This window comes from Elaeis guineensis, chromosome 7 (genome assembly GCF_000442705.2).
Source record: "Elaeis guineensis isolate ETL-2024a chromosome 7, EG11, whole genome shotgun sequence".
Taxonomy (NCBI): Eukaryota; Viridiplantae; Streptophyta; class Magnoliopsida; order Arecales; family Arecaceae; genus Elaeis; species Elaeis guineensis.
In genome coordinates this window covers 99,561,438-99,581,843 of record NC_025999.2, presented here as the reverse complement: position 1 = coordinate 99,581,843, position 20,406 = coordinate 99,561,438, and the positions used below count along the sequence as shown (strand labels likewise).

The 20,406-nt window shown below is 34.8% G+C and overlaps 1 protein-coding gene and 1 long non-coding RNA gene across 3 annotated transcripts; both read right to left on the bottom strand.

Annotated features, from left to right (window-relative positions):
* Positions 1-2,599: 2,599 nt before the first annotated feature.
* On the bottom strand, positions 2,600-20,256 carry LOC105048093 (protein BZR1 homolog 3). Of its 2 annotated transcripts, XM_073260458.1 has the most exons (3): positions 19,005-19,138; positions 18,475-18,542; positions 2,600-3,667 (listed from the first exon to the last, which is right to left on the bottom strand). In XM_073260458.1, the coding sequence occupies exon 3, from the start codon at positions 3,638-3,640 to the stop codon at positions 2,870-2,872; it is 771 nt and encodes a 256-aa protein (XP_073116559.1). In that variant the 5' UTR covers positions 3,641-3,667; positions 18,475-18,542; positions 19,005-19,138; the 3' UTR covers positions 2,600-2,869. The 2 variants fall into 2 exon arrangements, with proteins under 2 accessions (XP_073116559.1, XP_029121307.1); XM_029265474.2 differs by lacking the exon at positions 18,475-18,542 and having other exon boundaries at positions 19,005-20,256.
* LOC140859080 (uncharacterized) lies at positions 8,061-9,633 on the bottom strand. Its single transcript, XR_012142523.1, has 4 exons — positions 9,522-9,633; positions 9,353-9,438; positions 8,831-9,258; positions 8,061-8,751 (listed from the first exon to the last, which is right to left on the bottom strand). It is a non-coding gene; the product is annotated as an uncharacterized lncRNA (long non-coding RNA).
* Positions 20,257-20,406: the final 150 nt, after the last annotated feature.

Here is a 20,406-nt window from a genome sequence, read left to right as displayed (position 1 = left end):
AGTTAAATAATTTTTTTAATATTTAATAATCAAACCTTAATTCAAATAACAAATCAAAACTTAGCGTTCAAAAGAAAATAACTGTCCGACAAAGTCAATACTAAAAACAAAACTAAAGATCTTGAATCAATTCTGAGAAAATCCTAAATCAATGAGTTAACTCCATCTCTAATCGCTCTCCCAACCGAAATCCCGCATCATGCTAATTTTCTGGATCTGTAAGAAAAACATAAAACTTATCATGAGCTAAATAGTCCAGTAAGCAGTGTATACTTTTAACTGAATAATCAGGCAAATAATACTATGCATCACAAATCAATATGTAATTTCATGAAATCATAATCATACTGTCAATCATATATAAAAGTCAATTCATCATAATTTTCAATTATGCTTTTCTTCTTAAATTCATCAATTTCTTAAATTCTTCTTATCAACCATGACTATGACCACATTATCCTTGTGGCAGGGTCATAATACCACGTATCTGCTTGCGGTGGGCTGCGAATCATCTGGCAGCCAAATCCTTTGGAACCGCTGGTCTAACTGGCGGTTTTGTCGCTGGTCTATCTGGCGACATGTCGCTGGTCTCACTGGCGACATAAATCCTCAGGACAGTCAATTGCCAACGTATATGCCCCCATTGGCGGGGTCCTCAACACAGTCAGGTTGTCAATTTCATATTGTCTTCCAATTTATATATTATTTTCAAGAATAATAAAATTAATTGATATTCGAGTCAAATCAATTATAATATTCTTTGAGATCATATATCATCATAATAATTGCTCAACAAATAACTTCAATCATAAATAATTTTTCTACAATTTAACTTTGATCATAAATAATTTTCAGCAATTATTTCAATAAATAATTTCAATCACAAGCATGCATAAATTTATTTAATTCGTAATATACCAGATAAATTCAGTAAAAGTAAACATTACTTACCTCAAAAGAAAATCCAAACTAGAAATTCTAAGGGTCTCGAAAATTCTTCTCTGAACCTGATATGTCAAATATCATATTTTAAATCAAAATTTCATCGAATTAAAAATAACTAATTTATTAAAAATCTAATGTCTCCACTAGGATCAATTCGTCGACAGCATCCCGATTTTCGAATTAACCCATGGACACCCTAATTTTATTTTTATTTTTATTGCTAATTTTTTTTCTTTTTCTTCTTTTTCTTCTTTTTCTTCTTTTTCTTCTTTTCTTTTTCTTCTTTTCTTCTTTTCTTGGTTCTTCCCGTGCCGGAACAGGGGACCCTTGGTCCTCCGGCCTTGATCGGCCGTTCGGGCCGCGGCTGCCACGGCGGAGGCCGGCGGCCGACGGGGCCATCTCTCCCGGTCACGGAGGAAACAGGGCCGGCGGTCAATTCCGATCGCCGGCGCCGGAGATTTCAAGGAAAAGAGACTCAAAAACAGAGTCTCTTTCCCGTCGGTAGATCGGCGACATTCGTCGCCGGCAGCCATGCACAGGAGCATGGGAGGAAGGAGAAGAAAGAGAGGAGGAAGAGAGAAACTTACCTCAGCCTCCGGAGACCTCGTCGGCGGCAAACACGGCGAGAACAAGGCAAGGGATCGCGGCTCTTCTTCGGAAAAATCGGAGAGGAAAAGAGGGGAAAAGAGTCGATGGATCGATTCTAAAGAGAGGGGGTCTTCTTATAGGAACTCCTAGGACTCCGAGGGATCTTAGGAGTTTGATTCTTGCTTGGATTTAGCCGGAGAAGGAGACTCCTATCGGGAGTCTTCTTTCCGGTTCTGAATTCCTCTGTTTTCTGTTTTTTTTTTTTTTTTTTTTTCGTTTTGGGCTTTGATCTGTTGGGCTGAAACGGGTTTTGGGCTATAACACACTATGAATAAAAGAAATCATGCAATCATATGGGTGGTCATATGGGTGGAATTCAAATAGAAAACGTGGTCTGAATTGCAGCTCATAAAGGTGCTGGGGCCTGAACCACTACTGTCTTAAGTTTATAACTGGAAAACGATCAAACAAGCTTCATTTAGCCTCCTGGGAGAAGCTACTCTAACCTGTCCTCCTAGTCTGGATAAATAATCTCAAGAAGCATGCCAAGTAGTATGGCCGTATATTAAATGATTCTTACAATTCTCATGCCTCAGAAAGGCTCTTGAACAGACTGCATAATCGTTTTGGGGATGGGTAATGCACAAATCACCATCGATCTAGTGTCCATACATATGGATGGGAACAAGCCTTCACAAGGAGTGTTGATCACTCCTTGTAAACTGTTAACCACTAGGGCAATAAAGAAATAATTTCTTGCTCAAATGTCACTTGGGTTCCAGAGACTACAAAGATTTCTCATTGTGAAACTCCAAATTCAGCTTCCTTTCCTGCATTTTATACTCTAGCAAGTGAATGTAACCTGTCGATCGGCAGAATTGCAAGATTAGAAGTCCAACTCCGTTGTGCCACACCATTCATCTGAGTGTAGCTTCGCAGTTACCACTTCTATGAAATCATCATAAGAACTGAAATAAGTCATGGAAAAAAATGCAAACCATATTCAATAGCACAGATGAACACCATTGCATCCCATAATTTTTTTGTTCTGTCTGCCCTCTTCAGCTGGAGATAACAATAAAATCCATGCACGTTCATTTGATAATGATCACCCGAAAATGTATCCATGGGAAGCAATATTTTCCAAAGGGTTTCCTACTTTCAACACTCTCAACGACAAATAAACTGTCTCAGTTACCTAGAAGAAGATCGCTATGTGCAAGAAACCATGGGTGGGCCTCTCGATCCCCCCTCCTTTTCTATAGACACCACAATAAACAAAAAGCACTGGGAAAGGAATCTATTAAGAGCTTAAGATTATAGTTCTTCATGATGTTCATCGGGCATCAGCTCTGGCCCACGAGCTCCCAAGAGTGAGATCCAGCTCATCTGATCCACACTCCTCGTGGATCCTCTCTCCCTCCCATGCCTTTACCAGTCCTGCAGGCGGATGATTGCTATTACTGCCGCTGCCAAATGCAAACTCATCAGAAGTGCCATCCGGCATCGGAACATCTATGTGGCCAGGTCCACCTGGCATGACTGGGGAACACGTGCCACTCTGCCCTGGTCTCACCACTCTTGAAGATCCCCCACCTGCCATCGCCTCCTTGAAGAACCCAAATGGATTTGATGAGACAAGTCTGAATGTGGGTGACGATGGACCTCCAGTTGGAAGCTGGATCCCAGCAAGCCAAGCCTGTCGACCAGGGCTTGGTGGTGTTGAATTTAGTAGAAAGGTATGATTTGCGCTGGCCCAAGATGGCTGGGCAGCTGGATCATACCAATTAGTCTTGATACGAGGTGTACGAGCAGTGGGAGAACTCAAAGGAGGTGTCACTGGAGCACTAATGGAACCACCGTGCATATAGAGATGGTGTTGTGGGAACTTGGTTGATGCAGAGCAGGCTGAGGAAAGATTCTTGAGACGGGGGATGAGGGAGTTGCCATCAACAAAATGGTCAGCATTGTGGGCATTTGTGATGTAGGATGAGGACGCAGGGCTTGCAAAAGACGATAAGGCAGGGCTAGGGTTATATGAGGCACATGGGCTTGGCTGGTATGAAGAGCAGAGGCTTGGAGAAGTGGAGCACCCTACTACATCCATGCACTCAGCTGGTGGCGGCTTACATCCCTGTAAAGAAACACATGCATATTTTATTAGTTATTAAGGCTGCTTACAAGCCTTTCAAGCAGGGAAATACAAAAAGAGTTAGTGGGGGACTCAGCATTTGCTAGAAGGATACAGACAGTTGTAGTAAAGCTTGGGAAAAGATTCATATCAGTGAAAGTTTGAACACCTTTAGGAGTCTATGCATTAACTGACTTGCATTTCTACATGAAGAATTTACAAAAGAGAGCAGTATATAAATCCTGGTTGTTTGGCATGGGTGAGAATTTGTGAGCAATCATTTCATCTGATATCTATTTTAGTACACAAGAAAATACGGTCAATATGCAAAAATCACAGACATATATTACTATGCAATTTAAAACCACAACAATAAGTAGACAGGTAAAAGTAGAATCCTACTGCACGCATTCTTACCATAATATTTTGTCCCCGGCAGGTTGACTCCTAATCAATAGTTATTTCTATATTGCTTGCTTGTTTGAAAGCTAGATCAGCAGAGAGAGAGAGAGAGGTGCTCTTGAAATCATTTGTTTGTTTTTTTGGTAAGGGCAAGAGTCAACTTATATGAATTAACAATTATAAATTACCTAGAACAAAAATTATGCAGCCAAAACATAAAAATCCTTATCCTAGTTGTTATATAGGGATGAATGTACCAGACAGTAGACGTTTAAATCATTTCCATATCTAGAATCAATATCCCTCAAAGAAATGTGGACATGGATATGGACAAACAACTACCGATATGTATTCAAATATCCAGTTCTATTTGCAATTCTACTTAAGACTTATATAGCTTTTCATAAACTTTAAAGAAAAATAAGTGACAATGTTAACATGTTTTTAATTTACTTTACGTTCCATTTAGTGATATCTTTGATTTGGTGGTGCACATAAAGTTTAATTATCTGAATTATATCTGCATTTATATATGTACTCCCGATAACTGATTTGCATCCATTTTCATTTAAAACAAATACGAATATAAATGTTAGCATGAGATTGATATCCATATCCATACATACATTCAACAACTTAAAATGTATATGGATATGGATATAATACTGCTACCCAATCAGCATCCAATTCATTTTTAGCCATATTCCTATCAGAAGATCACCTCATTCTCCCTGTCGTCCCCACAGAAGGGGGAAAACAAAAGTGTCAATGATGAATATTCAGGTTTTTATGAATTGTAGAGTGTTGATGCTACTACAAACTGGCAGATGGCAACGTGCAACACCATGTGATATATTAAGACTTCAAAAGTGTGTCTATCCATGGTACCATATACTTTGCTTGACTTTTTCTATTGTCTACTTAGAGAACATGTCACTGTAAGCAAACAATGTTGGGTCAGTTCTGGTTAAATGTTAGACATCTTTCTTTTTTTCATAAATGCAACATGTCAAAATTTAATTATATTTAGCAAATATGCACCACCAACTAGTCAACTTAGTTTGGTACTTGGACTTCTTTTTTTTATGTTAACATGTAGATTGGCTTTTGAAGGTTGGAGTATTGAATGCTTTGAGTTTGTGGACATGTAGATTCCTACTTAGATGTACAAAACCTTGCTTGTAGTTCATAGATAAGTGATCCACATATCGAAACGTAGAAAATGCAAGATACATCGGTCAGTCATGCATAAAAAGAAAAGATAGGTTGTATTCCTCTACTTTTTGAGAAGACAAAGAGGGAGGAGAAGGAAAGTGTGGGAAGAAGAATTGGGGGAAAAAGGTCTATCCCAACTCCAGCAAAGCTATGTCTACTTTGCAAACCTTGATGGAGGTATACAGTGTTCAGAACTCTAAAAAGAAAAATGTAAGAACCTCCAGATCTCCATCTCAGCAAAGTCCCTGATTTCTCCTCTAAATTATATCAAACATAATCAATGTGTTATTTTTTTTCCCACTTTCAACCTTGTTAGCAACAATATTATTCATATCATTTTAAACTACTCCTAAATGCACCAAGGAATTATGTTCTCAATGAATTCAGTACTTCCACAAAGATCTATGAGCTCTATACCAACACGAGTTCTGAAACTACTGAATTAGATAAATATATTGTGTTAACATGAACGAGGGAAAGAAAAGGAAGACACAGAAACCACATTAAATTTGCGGGAAAATAAAAAGGAAATATGGAATAAGCATAAGGGGAATTTTAATTTGCTCTGCAGAGGGTCTATGGATCGCTCATCCATGTGACATACAATGCATGTCATACTAGATTGACCAGACAACAGAAATTTCGTAGCACATGACTAAGCCATCCGATCAAATATCAATTCTACAAATTTAGGCCCAGAAATTGTAACTATAATTACCATTTAGGAAAACAGCTACCAGAAATGATAGCAAATTAGAGAGTCCTTTTCCTAATTAATATAAAAAAAAAATTATTTATCTAAATAATCTAGTTTTTAACTTATTTACCAAAGTGACGCAAAAACGGTAAAACACCATTTTGAATGGCGTTTTATCATCGCCACGTCATCCCTATTTTCCACGTAGACCATGCCAAAAAACAAAAAAAATTAAAAATAAAAAACAATAATTAATATGGCATTTTTAAAAATGCAATTTGAAATGGCGTTTTTATATTACTTGGCATTTTTCCCCCAAAAAAAAACGGTAAAAAATGAAAAAAAATAAAAAAAATTAATTTATAAAAAAAATTTTAATTTTGATAAAAATAAAAATTATCATTTAAAATTAGTATCTCCACTTCAAATTATCTTTTTAAAAAAATATCTAAAAAAAATTGGTGTAAAGAAAATTAAAAATACCATAAAAAAAGAATAAAAAAGAAATAAAATGTATAATTATAAAATTAATTTAAAATTAATTTTTTAAAAAAATATCTCAAAAAAATCTTAAAAAATACCATAAAATAAAAAATATAATAAATCAATTTGAAAAAATTAATTTTTTTAAAAAAATATCATAAAAGAAGAAAAAATTGAGAAAAAATAAAAATTATAATTTTGAATAAATTTTAAAAAATAAAAATTCTAATTCTAATTCAAATAAAAAAGATAATTTTAAATTATTTTCTTCATTTAAAACTAAGTTTTATAAAAAATATCTAAAAAATTTTTCAATAAGTTAAAAAATAAAGAATACCTTAAAAAATTAGAAAAAAATGAGAAAAAAATAAAAATTATAATTTTGAATTTTAAAAAATTATAATTTTAATTTTAATTCAACTAAAAACCATGATTTCAAATTAGTTTCCTGGTTTCAAATTAATTTAAAAAAAATATATTCAAAAAAATAAAAAAATAAAAAAATAAAAGTGCCATAAAAAAGTCAAAAATTTTAAAAAATGAGAAAAAAATAAAAATTATAATTTTAAATTTAAAAATAATAAAATTTTTAATTTTAATTAAAATAAAAGACATCATTTCAAATAATTTTTTCCATTTCAAATTAATTTATTTAAAAAATATTTCAAACAAATGAAAAAAATAAAAATTATAATTTTAAATGAATTTTAAAGAATAAAAATGTTAATTTTAATTCAAATAAAAAAGATAATTTTAAATTACGTTGTCCATTTAAAATTAATTTTTTAAAAAAAATATCTAAAAAAACTTAAAAAATTAAAAAAATAAAAAATACCACAAAAAAAGAAAAAATGAGAGCCAAATAAAAATTATAATTTTGAATTTTAAAAAAACCATCATTTCAAATTACTTTTTCATTTCAAATTAATTTTTTTAAAAAAAATATGTCAAAAAAATAAAAAATAAAAAAAAAGTGCCATAAAAGAGCAAAATATTTAAAAAATGAGAAAAATATAAAAATTATAATTTTTAATTTAAAAAAATAAAATTTTTAATTTTAATTAAAATAAAAAATACCATTTCAAATTATTTTTCCCATTTCAAATTAATTTTTTTAAAAAATATTCCAAACAAAGAAGTAAAAAAGAAAAAAAATGAGACAAATAAAAATTCAAATGTTAACTCAAATAAAAAACATAAATTCAAATTATTTTTTTATTTAAAATTAATTTTTTAAAAAAAATATCTCAAAAAAATTATGGGGGTTAAAAAATAAAAAATATCATAAAAAAAAAATATCAAAAAAATGAGAAAAAAATAAAAATTATAATTTTGAATTTAAAAAAATAAAAATTTTAATTCAAAATTTTTTTCATACCGCACCGTATATAGCTGTTTGTGCCCGTACCAGATCGAGATGTACCAGTGCAGTCTGATTCATTTCATAATTAAATTATCTGATATATTATTATTATTTATATTATAATTTCTATAGCCCTTTTAGCATAACTTTTTTTCTCATAATGTTCTGAGATGTTCTGAGACATATTAGAGTATGTGTAACCATATCCACAAAGCATAATATTCGATCACTTGAAATTAAATAATATAAAATAAAATCAATAATTAATAATATTAAATAGAATAAAAATGTCAAGCGTACAAAAAATAGTACAATAAAAGTTGCAAAAATACTAAGTACAAATCTAAAAAAGGCTAAGTCCCACAAGGATGTCGTGGTGCTCGTGGTCACTTGGACCTTCTCAGGAAGGTCCTCAACGACTGCTCCTGCTGTGATGGCTCCTCCCCTATATCAGTGGAGGAGATCTGCTGGTCATGCTGCTTAGGAATAACGGATGCTGTCGGATCATCTACGGACTGAGCGACCCCGCTCAACCCTCTCATCTGGATATACGGATGGGCCTGAAAAGAAAGTATCATACTCATGTGGCTAACTGATATCCGGTGATGTCATCTAGGGGATGTAGGAAGAAGAAGGCGCTGCCATCTGTGAATCAAAAGGCGGTGGCATCTGTGCAGCATCTAGTGATGACATCTGCGGAATATGCGATGATGACATATGTGGAACATATGGTGACGGCGTATAACTCATATCTGACGCATCGGTTGCTCCATACCAAGGCGCACAGCTATATGGATCAACACTAATCGCCACCAATATTCCGGAACTTGTTCTCTCTATCTCACGCAGTATCCGAATCCGTTCGTCCTCATCAGTCATAGATAAAGCACGACGAGCGTCCAACATAAGATCCGACATAAAATCAGTCTACAAAATAAAAATAAAACAATCAATATACTGTAAAATATAAAACAAAAATAACATAAACTAATTTTCGTAGTCTTACCAAAAGACGCACAGCAGAACTCTCGCCCTCGTATCCGAGAACTGCATACCGAGGCTGATGACTCGCACTGTAATGCTAAAAAACCAAGCCATGTAGTCATCGGTATATGAACGGTCTCTCAAAATGGGATCACCATGAACAATGTGATCTCGACGTGCATCCCAAATATCGATGTACTCTGCATGTCTGATACACTAGTCAATACGAGCTCTCCCTCATCGATCAATACGATGAAGTCCCTGGCTGGTATCAAACTGCTCTAGGATACCCTGAATCTGACCAAACTGCCATAGGACACGATCGGAAAGATGCCACTCTACCACATCAAAATAAATAAGTGACACCCTAGCAGTCCATATGTCATGTCCAACTGTACACATCTGCGGCAATATAGCCAATATCTCATCTGTATATGGCTCCCACAAAAACTGATAGAGTTAAAATAAAAAAAAATTAGTAAGCTAATATTTTAATAGATTACGAATACTGTAAAATGATATTTGTAAAGAATTCAGAATTTACCCGTCTATATGTATCAACTAATGTATCCAACTGGCACCTATAAACCCGTGCCACTCTCGTCGATACGTGATGAATGTTGAATGCATCTGTTTCACAATCTACTTATGTTAAATAAATTTTATCGAATTTAAAACAGTAAGTTTCAAATAAAAAAATAATATTTTTATACCTATATCCCAATGGTCCGTCCAGTCTGAATGGAACATCAGGATCATACTGCTCTGATGGCATCTCGAGCAACTGTCATCGTAATGGACTGATAGTCGGCATATGCTCTCATACCCAAATCTGTAAATTTTAAAAAAATCATACATAATATACCCAATGTTTGGAATATAATTGAATATTAAACATAAAAATTTTTAATTCACATACCTGTAATAATACAAGATAATCACCAATCTCGCTCTGATTAGCATAAGAACCCCGACACAGCTCTGCACAGGCAAGCTAGTACTGCACTGCCCCAACTGAGTCTACGAGCGAAGTCTAAATCCTCTAATAATAATAAAAACATCAACTTCATCTTATTCGATGAAGTATCGGGTAACAGGATACCACCTAATAATCGCAGCACCTGACCCCTAACATACTGCTGCACCATCTCCTTTGGTGCATCATCCGCAATATGAAAATATCGATAACGATCATCCAAACACTCAATCCTGAGTCGTGAATGATCGAAAAAGTATGCGTTGGGCTCAAACCCTAGCAATCGCAAGCACAAAGCCTGCCACTCCGGAATGGTAAATGTGGGATCAACTCCGATAATTGGATCGCCATCAACTGGTAGTCCAGTAAAGATGCTGACATCCTGTAAAGTGATGGTCGCCTCACCAAATGGAAGATGAAATATGTGTGTCTCGGGACGCCATCTCTCAAGCAAAGCAGTAATAAGACCAACGTCCATCTGTATACGACCAATCCGATATACTCCATAAAATCCAAGATATCGTAAATAATCCAGCACTCTATGTGCGATGTCTTCTGTCCTCCAGAAGTCAGCATCGGATCGTTGTAGACGAAGGTGTCTGGGCTCCTGCAATAAAATATAATATTAGATAATGTTATGATTTTTCAAAAAAAATTTAAATAGTAAATAGGATTGAAATGCTTACACCGCCATCTAAAATAGTCTGTGATCGATGGTGCTCCTGCAATGTAAGAATACTGCTGTCTTGAGGACTGGGATACCGCAGATCGTAAGCCATAATATGCTAATGAATCTAAAATAATGATATTATCACAAGTCTATTAAAAAATAAGTAATATGATATGATAGCCATTCATTTTATGAGAAATATATTTTAAACACAATATTGTCACACAATACAACTTAAACACAAAATTCAGTTCATCTCAGGATATTAAACACGTATATTCAAATACAATCTCACAGAAATACATAAAACAATGACGAAAATACATCTTCGGAGCCTTTAATTTCTTCCACTGCTTGAAGTTGAAGTGTGTTGAAGTATCTTAGGACAGCGACGGTCATGACCCTGTTCCTTACAAATGCCACAGTGGTTCTTACTTCTTATTTGTCTATCATCCATCTCATTTCGTAGTCTTGTTGACTTTGGTCTACTTTTCTGCTTGGGTCTCAAACGATGATGATCAGGAATACATTTAAACATACGTGTATGCATCCAATAATCTTCATGTGGTAATGGATTAAAGTCACCGCTTCAAGTATTCATATATGCTGTAATTGTATATGCATCATCCACAAAACCATTAAAATGTACAGCAATTTCTTGACATAGCTAAAACGTGTGAACATGGATATTTGTACATGCTCCACTTTCCACAAGAATATTTTCTTTTAACTAAAGTAACAGTATGAAAATTTTCTCCACCTCGTAACCCTGCGCTTGCTCTTCTCGTAAGCACTTCATATATACCTCTTTGAAGGTTTAATGCTATTACTCGATGCTAGTTAGCTTTAACTTGATCTTCAGCAATCTTAATTATAACATGAGGAGTAAAAAGATTTGGATTCTCCTCTACATATCTCAAGGCTTGGACATGCCTCGTATTGAAGTATTTCACAAGACGATAAAATATAATTTGAACACAAGCTGTAATTGACATATTTTTAGCTCCTCGTAAAACACTGTTAAAAATCTCCGACAAATTTGTAGTTAAGACACCATAGCGCAGGCCATCATCATGTGCCAACGTCCACTTCTCCTTTTCTATCTCGGACAACCAGCTCCAAGCCTCTTCATTTACTGTTCTGATCCTACTCATGATAAAGTTGAACTTGCTAACTTGATGAGTGCTTCCTGCTTGCCATACTACTCTTTTCAGCTGCACATTTTTAAGTAGTATTGAAATTACTGCAGATATGTCTTAAGTAGTATCGGTGATAGGCACGTGGTGGACTCCATCTAATAGACTCATCTGCGATGGCATTTAATATATCTGGATGCCTGTCAGAAATTAAGCATATTCTATTTCTATCTTTGACGATATGTGTTCTGAGCTGGAAAAGAAACCAACTCCAACTTGCAGTCGTCTCCTCATCCACAATTGCATATGCTAATGAAAATATCCCATTCTCTGCATCAATTCCTGTTGCAATTAACATCTTCCTGTTCAAAAAAAGAATTTGACAGGTCAGCTAAAGCAGATCGGTATCCTTTTGATCAGTTTTTCTGAAAATTATGTATCTGTAGAAGAAGAAATTACTGTGCCTATCAATGCAGGCACAGAACCATGCCAGTCAACTGTAAGATTCACCTTCTTTTGCCTATCAATACAGTTGACAGGCATGGTTCTGTGCCTGCATTGATAGGCACAGTAATTTCTTCTTCTACAGATACATAATTTTCAGAAAAACTGATCAAAATGGTACCGATCTGCTTTAGCTGACCTGTCAAATTCTTTTTTTGAACAGAAAGATGTTAATTGCAACAGGAATTGATGCAGAGAATGGGATATTTCCATTAGCATATGCAATTATGGATGAGGAGACGACTGCAAGTTGGAGTTGGTTTCTTTTCCAGCTCAGAACACATATCGTCAAAGATAGAAATGGAATATGCTTAATTTCTGACAGGTATCCAGGTATATTAAATGCCATCGCAGATGAGTCTATTGGATGGAGTCCACCACGTGCCTATCATCGATACTGCTTAAGACATATCAGCAGTAATTTCAACACTCATTTTAAAAATATGCAGCTGAAAAGAGTAGTATAGCAAGCAGGAAACACTCATCAAGTTCGCAAGTTCAATTTTATCATGGATAGGATCAGAACAGTGAATGAAGAGGCTTGGAGCTGGTTGTCCGAGATAGAAAAGGAGAAGTGGACGTTGGCACATGATGATGGCCTGCGCTATGGTGTCTTAACTACAAATTTGTCGGAGATTTTTAACAGTGTTTTACGAGGAGCTAGAAATGTGCCAATTACAGTTTGTGCTCAAATGACATTTCATCGTCTTGTGAAATATTTCAATACGAGGCATGCCCAAGTCTTGAGATATGTAGAGAAGAATCCAAATAATCTTTTTACTCCTCATGTTGCAATTAAGATTGCTGAAGATCAAGTTAAAGCTAACCAGCACCGAGTAACAGCATTCAACCTTCAAAGAGGTATATATGAAGTGCTTACGAGGAGAGCAAGCGCAGGGTCACGAGGTGAAGAAAATTCTCATACTGTTATTTTAGCTGAAAGAAAATATTTTTGTGGAAAGTGGAGCATGTACAAATATCCATGTTCACACGTTTTAGCTGTGTCAAGAAATTGTTGTATATTTTAGTGATTTTGTGGATGATGCATATACAATTACAGCATATATGAATGCTTGGAGCCGTGACTTTAATCCATTACCACATGAAGATTATTGGATGCATACACGTATGTTCAAATGTATTCCTGATCATCATCATTTGAGACTCAAGTAGAAAGGTAGACCAAAGTCAACAAGACTATGAAATGAGATGGATGATAGGCAAATAAGAAGTAAGAACCACTATGGTATTTATAAGGAACAGGGTCATTATCGCCACCGCTGTCCTATGATATTTCAACACACTTCAACTTCAAGCAGTGGAAGAAATTAAAGACTCCGAAGATGTATTTTCGTCATTGTTTTATGTATTTCTGTGAGATTGTATTTGAATATACGTGTTTAATATCCTGAGATGAACTAAATTTTGTGTTTAAGTTGTATTGTGTGACAATATTGTGTTTAAAATATATTTCTCATAAAATGAATGACTATCATATCATATTTCTTATTTTTTAATACACTTGTGATAATATTATTATTTTAGATTTATTAGCGTATTATGGCCTACGATCCGCGATATCTCGATCTTCGAGACAGCAGTATTCTTACATTGCAGGAGCACCATCGATCACAGACTATTTTAGATAGCGGCATAAGCATTCCAATCCTATTTACTATTTAAATTTTTTTTGAAAAGTCATATATATTATCTAATTATTATATTTTATTGTAGGAGCCCATACACCTTCGTCTACGACGATCCGATGCTGAATTTTAGAAGACAGAGGACATCCCACATAGAGTGCTAGATTATTTACGATATCTTGGATTTTATGGAGTATATCGGATTGATGATATACAGATGGACGTTGGTCTTATTACTGCTTTGCTTGAGAGATGGCGTCTAGAGACACACATTTCATCTTTCATTTGGTGAGGCGACCATCACTTTACAGGATGTCAGCATCCTTACTGGACTACCAGTTGATGGCGATCCAATTACCAGAGTTGATCCCATGCTTACCATTCCGGAGTGACAGGCTTTGTGCTTGCGATTGCTAGGGTTTGAGCCCGACGCACACTTTTTCTATTATTCACGACTCAGGATTGAGTGTTTGGATGATCGTTATCGATATTTTCATATTGCGGATGATGCACCAGAGGAGATGGTGCAGCAGTATGTTAAAGGTCAGGTGCTGCGATTGTTAGGGGGTGTCCTGTTATCCGATACTTTATCGAATAAGATGAAGTTGATGTTTTTACCATTATTAGAGAATTTAGACTTCGCTCGTAGACTCAGTTGGGCAGTGAAGTACCAGCTTGTCTGTACAGAGCTATGTGTCGGGGTTCTTATACTGATCAGAGCGAGATTGGTGGTTATCTTTTATTATTACATGTATGTTAATTAAAAATTTTTATTTTTAATATTCAATTATATTCCAAACATTGGGTATATCATGTATGATTTTTTTGAAATTTACAGATTTAGGTATGGAAACGTATGCCGACTATCAGTCCATTACGATGACAGTTGCTCGAAATGCCATCAGAGCAGTATGATCCTGATGTTCCATTCAGACTGGACGGACATTGGATATAGGTATAAAAATATTACTTTTTTTATTTGAAACTTACGGTTTTAAATTCGATAAAATTTATTTAACATGAGTAGATTGTGAAATAAATGGAATGTTGCATTCAACATTCATCACGTATCGACGAGAGTGGCACGGATTTATAGGTGCCAGTTAGATACATTAGTTGATACATATAGATGGGTAAATTTTGAATTTTTTACAAATATCATTTTACAGTATTCGCAATCTATTAAAATTTTAGCTTACTAATTTTTTTATTTTAATTCTATTAATTTTTGTGGGAGCCATATACAGATGAGATATTGGCTATATTGCCGCAGATGTGTACAGTTGAACATAACATATGGACTGCTAGGGTGCTACTTATTTATTTTGATGTGGTAGAGTGACATCTTTTCGATCGTGTCCTGCGGCAGTTTGGTTAGATTCAGGATATCCCAGAGCAGTTTGATACCAGCCAGGGACTTCATCGTATTGATCGACGAGGAAGAGCTCGTATTGATTGGCGTATCAGACATGCAGAGTACATCGATATTTGGGATGCACGTCGAGATCACATTGTTCATGGTGATCCCATTTTGAGAGGCCGTTCATATACCGATGACTACATGGCTTGATTTTTTAGCATTACAGTGCGAGTCATTGGACAGCCTCGGTATGCATTTTTCGGATACGAGGGTGAGAGTTCTGCTGTGCATATTTTGGTAAGACTACGAAAATTAGTTTATGTTGTTTGTGTTATATTTTTGTTTTATATTTTACAGTATATTGATTGTTTTATTTTTATTTTGTAGACTGATTTTATGTCGGGTCTTATGTTGGACGTTCGTCATGCTTTATCTATGACTGATGAGGACGAATGGATTCGGATACTTCGTGAGATAGAGAGAACAAGTTTCGGAACGTTGGTGGCGATTGGTGTTGATCTATATAGCTGTGCGCCTTGGTATGGAGCAGCCGATGCACCAGATATGAGATATACGCCGTCACCATATGTTCCACATATGCCATCACCGCATATTCCGCAGATATCATCACTAGATGCTGCACAGATGCCACCGCCTTTTGATCCACAGATGGCAGCGTCTTCTTCTTCCTACATCCCCCAGATGACATCACTGAGTACCAATTGGCCACATTAGTATGATACTTTCTTTTCAGTCCCATCCGTGTATCCAGATGAGAGGGTTGAGCGGGTCGCTCAGTCCGTATATGATCCGACAACATCCGTTATTCCTGAGCAGCATGACGAGCAGACCTTCTCCACTGATATAGGGGAGGAGCCATCACAGCAGGAGCAGGAGCAGGAGCAGCCGTTGAGGATCTTCCTGAGAAGGTCCAAGCGACCACGGGCACCACGACGTCCTTGTGGGACTTAGACTTTTTTAGATTTATACTTAGTATTTTTGAAATTTTTATTGTACTATTTTTTGTACGCTTGATATTTTTATTCTATTTAATATTATTAATTATTGATTTTATTTTATATTATTTAATTTCAAGTTATCGGATATTATGCTTTGTGGATATAGTTACACATACTCTAATATGTCTCAGAACATTAGGAGAGAAAAAAATATGCTAAAAGGGCTATAAAAATTATAATATAAATAATAATAATATATCGGATAATTTAATTATGAGATGAATCAGACCGCACTGGTACATCTCGATCTGATACGGGCACAAACAGCTATGTACGGTGCGATATGAAAAAAAATTTTGAGTTAAAAATTTTTTTTTTAAATTCAAAATTAAAATTTTTATTTTTTTCTCATTTTTTTGATATTTTTCTTTCTTTATGATATTTTTTATTTTTTTAACCCCCATAATTTTTTTGGTTTATTTTTTTAAAAAAATTAAATTTAATTAAAAAAATAATTTGAATTTATGTTTTTTATTTGAGTTAACATTTGAATTTTTATTTTTTTCTCATTTTTTACTTCTTTGTTTGGAATATTTTTTAAAAAAAATAATTTGAAATGGAGAAAGTAATTTGAAATGGTATTTTTTATTTTAATTAAAATTAAAAATTTTATTTTTTTAAATTAAAAATTATAATTTTTATTTTTTTCTCATTTTTTAAATATTTTGCTTTTTTATGCCACTTTTTTTTATTTTTTATTTTTTTCGACATATTTTTTAAAAAAAATTAATTTGAAATGAGAAAATAATTTGAAATGATGATTTTTATTTGAATTAAAATTAAAATTTTTATTTTTAAATTCAAAATTATAATTTTTATTTGGCTCTCATTTTTTCTCATTTTTTTTTATGGTATTTTTTATTTTTTTAACTTTTTAAGATTTTTTTGAGATATTTTTTTAAAAAAATTAATTTTAAATGGACAACATAATTTAAAATTATCTTTTTTATTTGAATTAAAATTAAAATTTTAATTCTTTAAAATTTATTCAAAATTATAATTTTATTTTTTTCATTTGTTTGAAATATTTTTTAAATAAATTAATTTGAAATGGAAAAAATAATTTGAAATAATGTCTTTTATTTTAATTAAAATTAAAATTTTATTCCTTTTAAATTTAAAATTATATTTTTTTATTTTTTTTCATTTTTAACTTTTTTATGGCACTTTTATTTTTTATTTTTTTATTTTTTTGAATATTTTTTTTAAAAAATTAATTTGAAACGGAGAAACTAATTTGAAATGATGATTTTTATTTGAATTAAAATTTTAATTTTTTAAAATTCATAATTATAATTTTTATTTTTTTCTCATTTTTTTATGGTATTCTTTATTTTTTAAATTTTTCAAAATTTTTTAGGTATTTTTTTAAAAAAATTAATTTTAAATGGAGAAAATAATTTAAAATTATCTTTTTTATTTGAATTAGAATTAGAATTTTTATTTTTTAAAATTCATTCAAAATTATAATTTTTATTTTTTTCTCAATTTTTTCTTCTTTTATGACATTTTTTAAATAAATTAATTTGAAAAAATTAATTTTATGATATTTTTCTTTTATGGTATTTTTTAAGATTTTTTTGAGATATTTTTTAAAAAATTAATTTTAAATTAATTTTAGAATTAGAATATTTATTTATTTTTGATTTTTTTATGGTATTTTTAATTTTTTTTACACCAATTTTTTTCAGATATTTTTTTAAAAAGATAATTTGAAGTGGGGATACTAATTTTAAATGATAATTTTTATTTTTATCAAAATTAAATTTTTTATTTTTTTATAAATTTATTTTTTTTTGGAGAAAAAATAAAAAATGCTAAATAATATGACGTTTTTAAAAACATCATTTGGAATGACGTTTTTAAAAATACCATTTCAAATTATATTTTTTTATTTTTTATTTTTATTTTTTGACATCGTCTCCGTGAAAAATAGGGGTGACGTGACGATAATAAAACGCCATTCAAAATGGTGTTTTATCGATTTTGCATCAATTTAATAAATAAGTTAAAATCTAAATTATTTAAATAAATAAATTTTTTTTATATTAATTAGAAAAAGAGCTCGCAAATTAGAAATGGGAAAGCCCAAGAAGGAAACAAAAGAATAAATATGAATTACCAAGGAATATTAAATAATGCAGAAGTCGCAGGCAAACTACAAAGATCCCAACTTGTATGGTACAGTGCTACATTTTCTTGATCTTCTTCAAGTATTATCCAAAATGATTGCAATTCATTTCCTCATTTCGGTAAAAACCAAATCGACTCCACTTTCACCAACACTGTTCCCACCTAGTAGTCATTTTTGCTAAAAAAACTGAGCCATAAAGAGGGTAGGATAAGAGAGCATACTACAAACGCTCAGCAACAGTTTCTCCACTCGCTTTACTCCTAAAGCTTTCACGTCGTGCCCAAGCCACCTACGGTCCCAAGAATAAAGACGAGTTTAAACCTGAGGGTCAGAGAACCCTCAAAGAAAGGGCATCTCAAATGGAAGTCCTTAATACGGTAAAGAGACGCCCCCTCCCTCGTTTTCTTCTCTAGAATCTCGTGTCGGAGAAAAAGAGAGAGAAATCAAGAGCTTCACACCACGCCACAGCCGAAAAGGAAACCAACACCGGCCCCCAGAAACCGCGGGCCTATACCCGGAGGCCGATGTGCGCACGCTAGCATTGACACTAACCTGCGCCGGTCCAGAAGGGGGCAACGCGCATCGTGCTTGCATGCTTCACCTCCGGTGAACACTAACGGCTTTATGGGATGCGTGGCTACCATGCGCCTTCACCCTTTTGTTTCGAGTTTAATCAAAAGATAAGGGGGAAAATAAAGAGAAAGAAAAGCAAACAAGCAAAGGAAGAGAGGGGAGGAGGTGGTAAGGTTACCTTGCGGTAGGTGGTACCGTCGGGCTCGACGGTCCATCCGGCTTCGTTGCAGAGGGCCTTGAGGACCTCATTGTTGTCGCAGTGCTTCGGCAGCTTGTAGTTTCCGCACATCCGGAGCCCAGAGTAGATCTTCGCCGCGATCGCCCGCCGTCTCCTCTCCCTCCGCTTATTGTTCTCCCTCTCCTTCCATGTCGGAATCCTCGTCCCAGACGTCATCTCTCTCTTAGACCCAAAAGAACGAAAAAACAAACAAGACACCTTAATCGATCGCCACTTCACACCACAAAATCTCACAAAACTGCTCCGGAACCCGCATTAGAGATCAGGACATAGGATAGGGGGAACCATCCGGAAATCCTCCAAAATGGGAAAGGCAAAGCTGGACCAAGTTGCAGTCGAGAAGGTTTCAACAGCTATACGCTTGATTTCAACCGGAGAAAGCCCCGGATCTGAAGAGGGAGGCAACGGATGGCAGCGTTTAAGCGGGAGAGCGGAGAAGATTGGAGAAGAGGGATGATGGTGTATGTGCTCCTCTGAGGAGAGAGGCGGAAAGAAGAAAAAGCCGACGGGCGGAGTTAAGACGTGGATCAGTCCGATGGTGAAGACGGCTTCAATGGAAAACGCTGGTTGTACCCGAACGCGCACCCTTGATCACAGCAGTGCGAGCAACAGTTAAAATAATAATGGGAGGAGTAACGAGAGAGGGCGCGATGGCCAATAAAGGCCCCGTCTCTATCAAATGCCCATGAAAAGCACCGGAAACTACGAATATGCCACTCCGCTGTCAAGAGGGAGGGGAAAAAATAAAAACGGGCAGAATGGATGCAGGGTAGAATGGGAAATGTGGTACGAAATTTTACTACCCACCTTGAGCTTCCCGAGCTAATGCCGAATATGGCTGGCCAGCAGATGCCGTTGCTCTGCATATCAGACGCTTCATTGGATCAGAGACAGAGGACTGCAAAAGATACCAGATGTTTCAGTGGATCAGAGACAGAGGACTGCAAAAGAATTGGTCCATCGGAGAGTTGTCAAATCAAAGGCCGAATAATGGAAAGTAAGCATCCACCGGAGTGCTCTTCCGGCGTGGTGGGTAGGATGTATCGTGGTGCCACCCGATCGCGCCCCAGCCGCATGGGCAGCACGTGAATAACGGTTGGAAAAGAGAGGTGGGCTGCGGGAGAGAAGTCACTTCTAACGGCGGGCGAACCTTTGCTTTAGTCTCGGGGCACCGCTTTAAAAAAAGTCGCCTACAGAGACACTTCCACCGCCGCTTTAAAAAAAGTCGCCTACAGAGACACTTCCACCGCCAAACGAACAAAAATCTTACAGCAACTTGCCGTAACTGAAGCAGCGAACATTACCGCGCCATATTTCAATCTTTCTTTGGCACCGAACCATC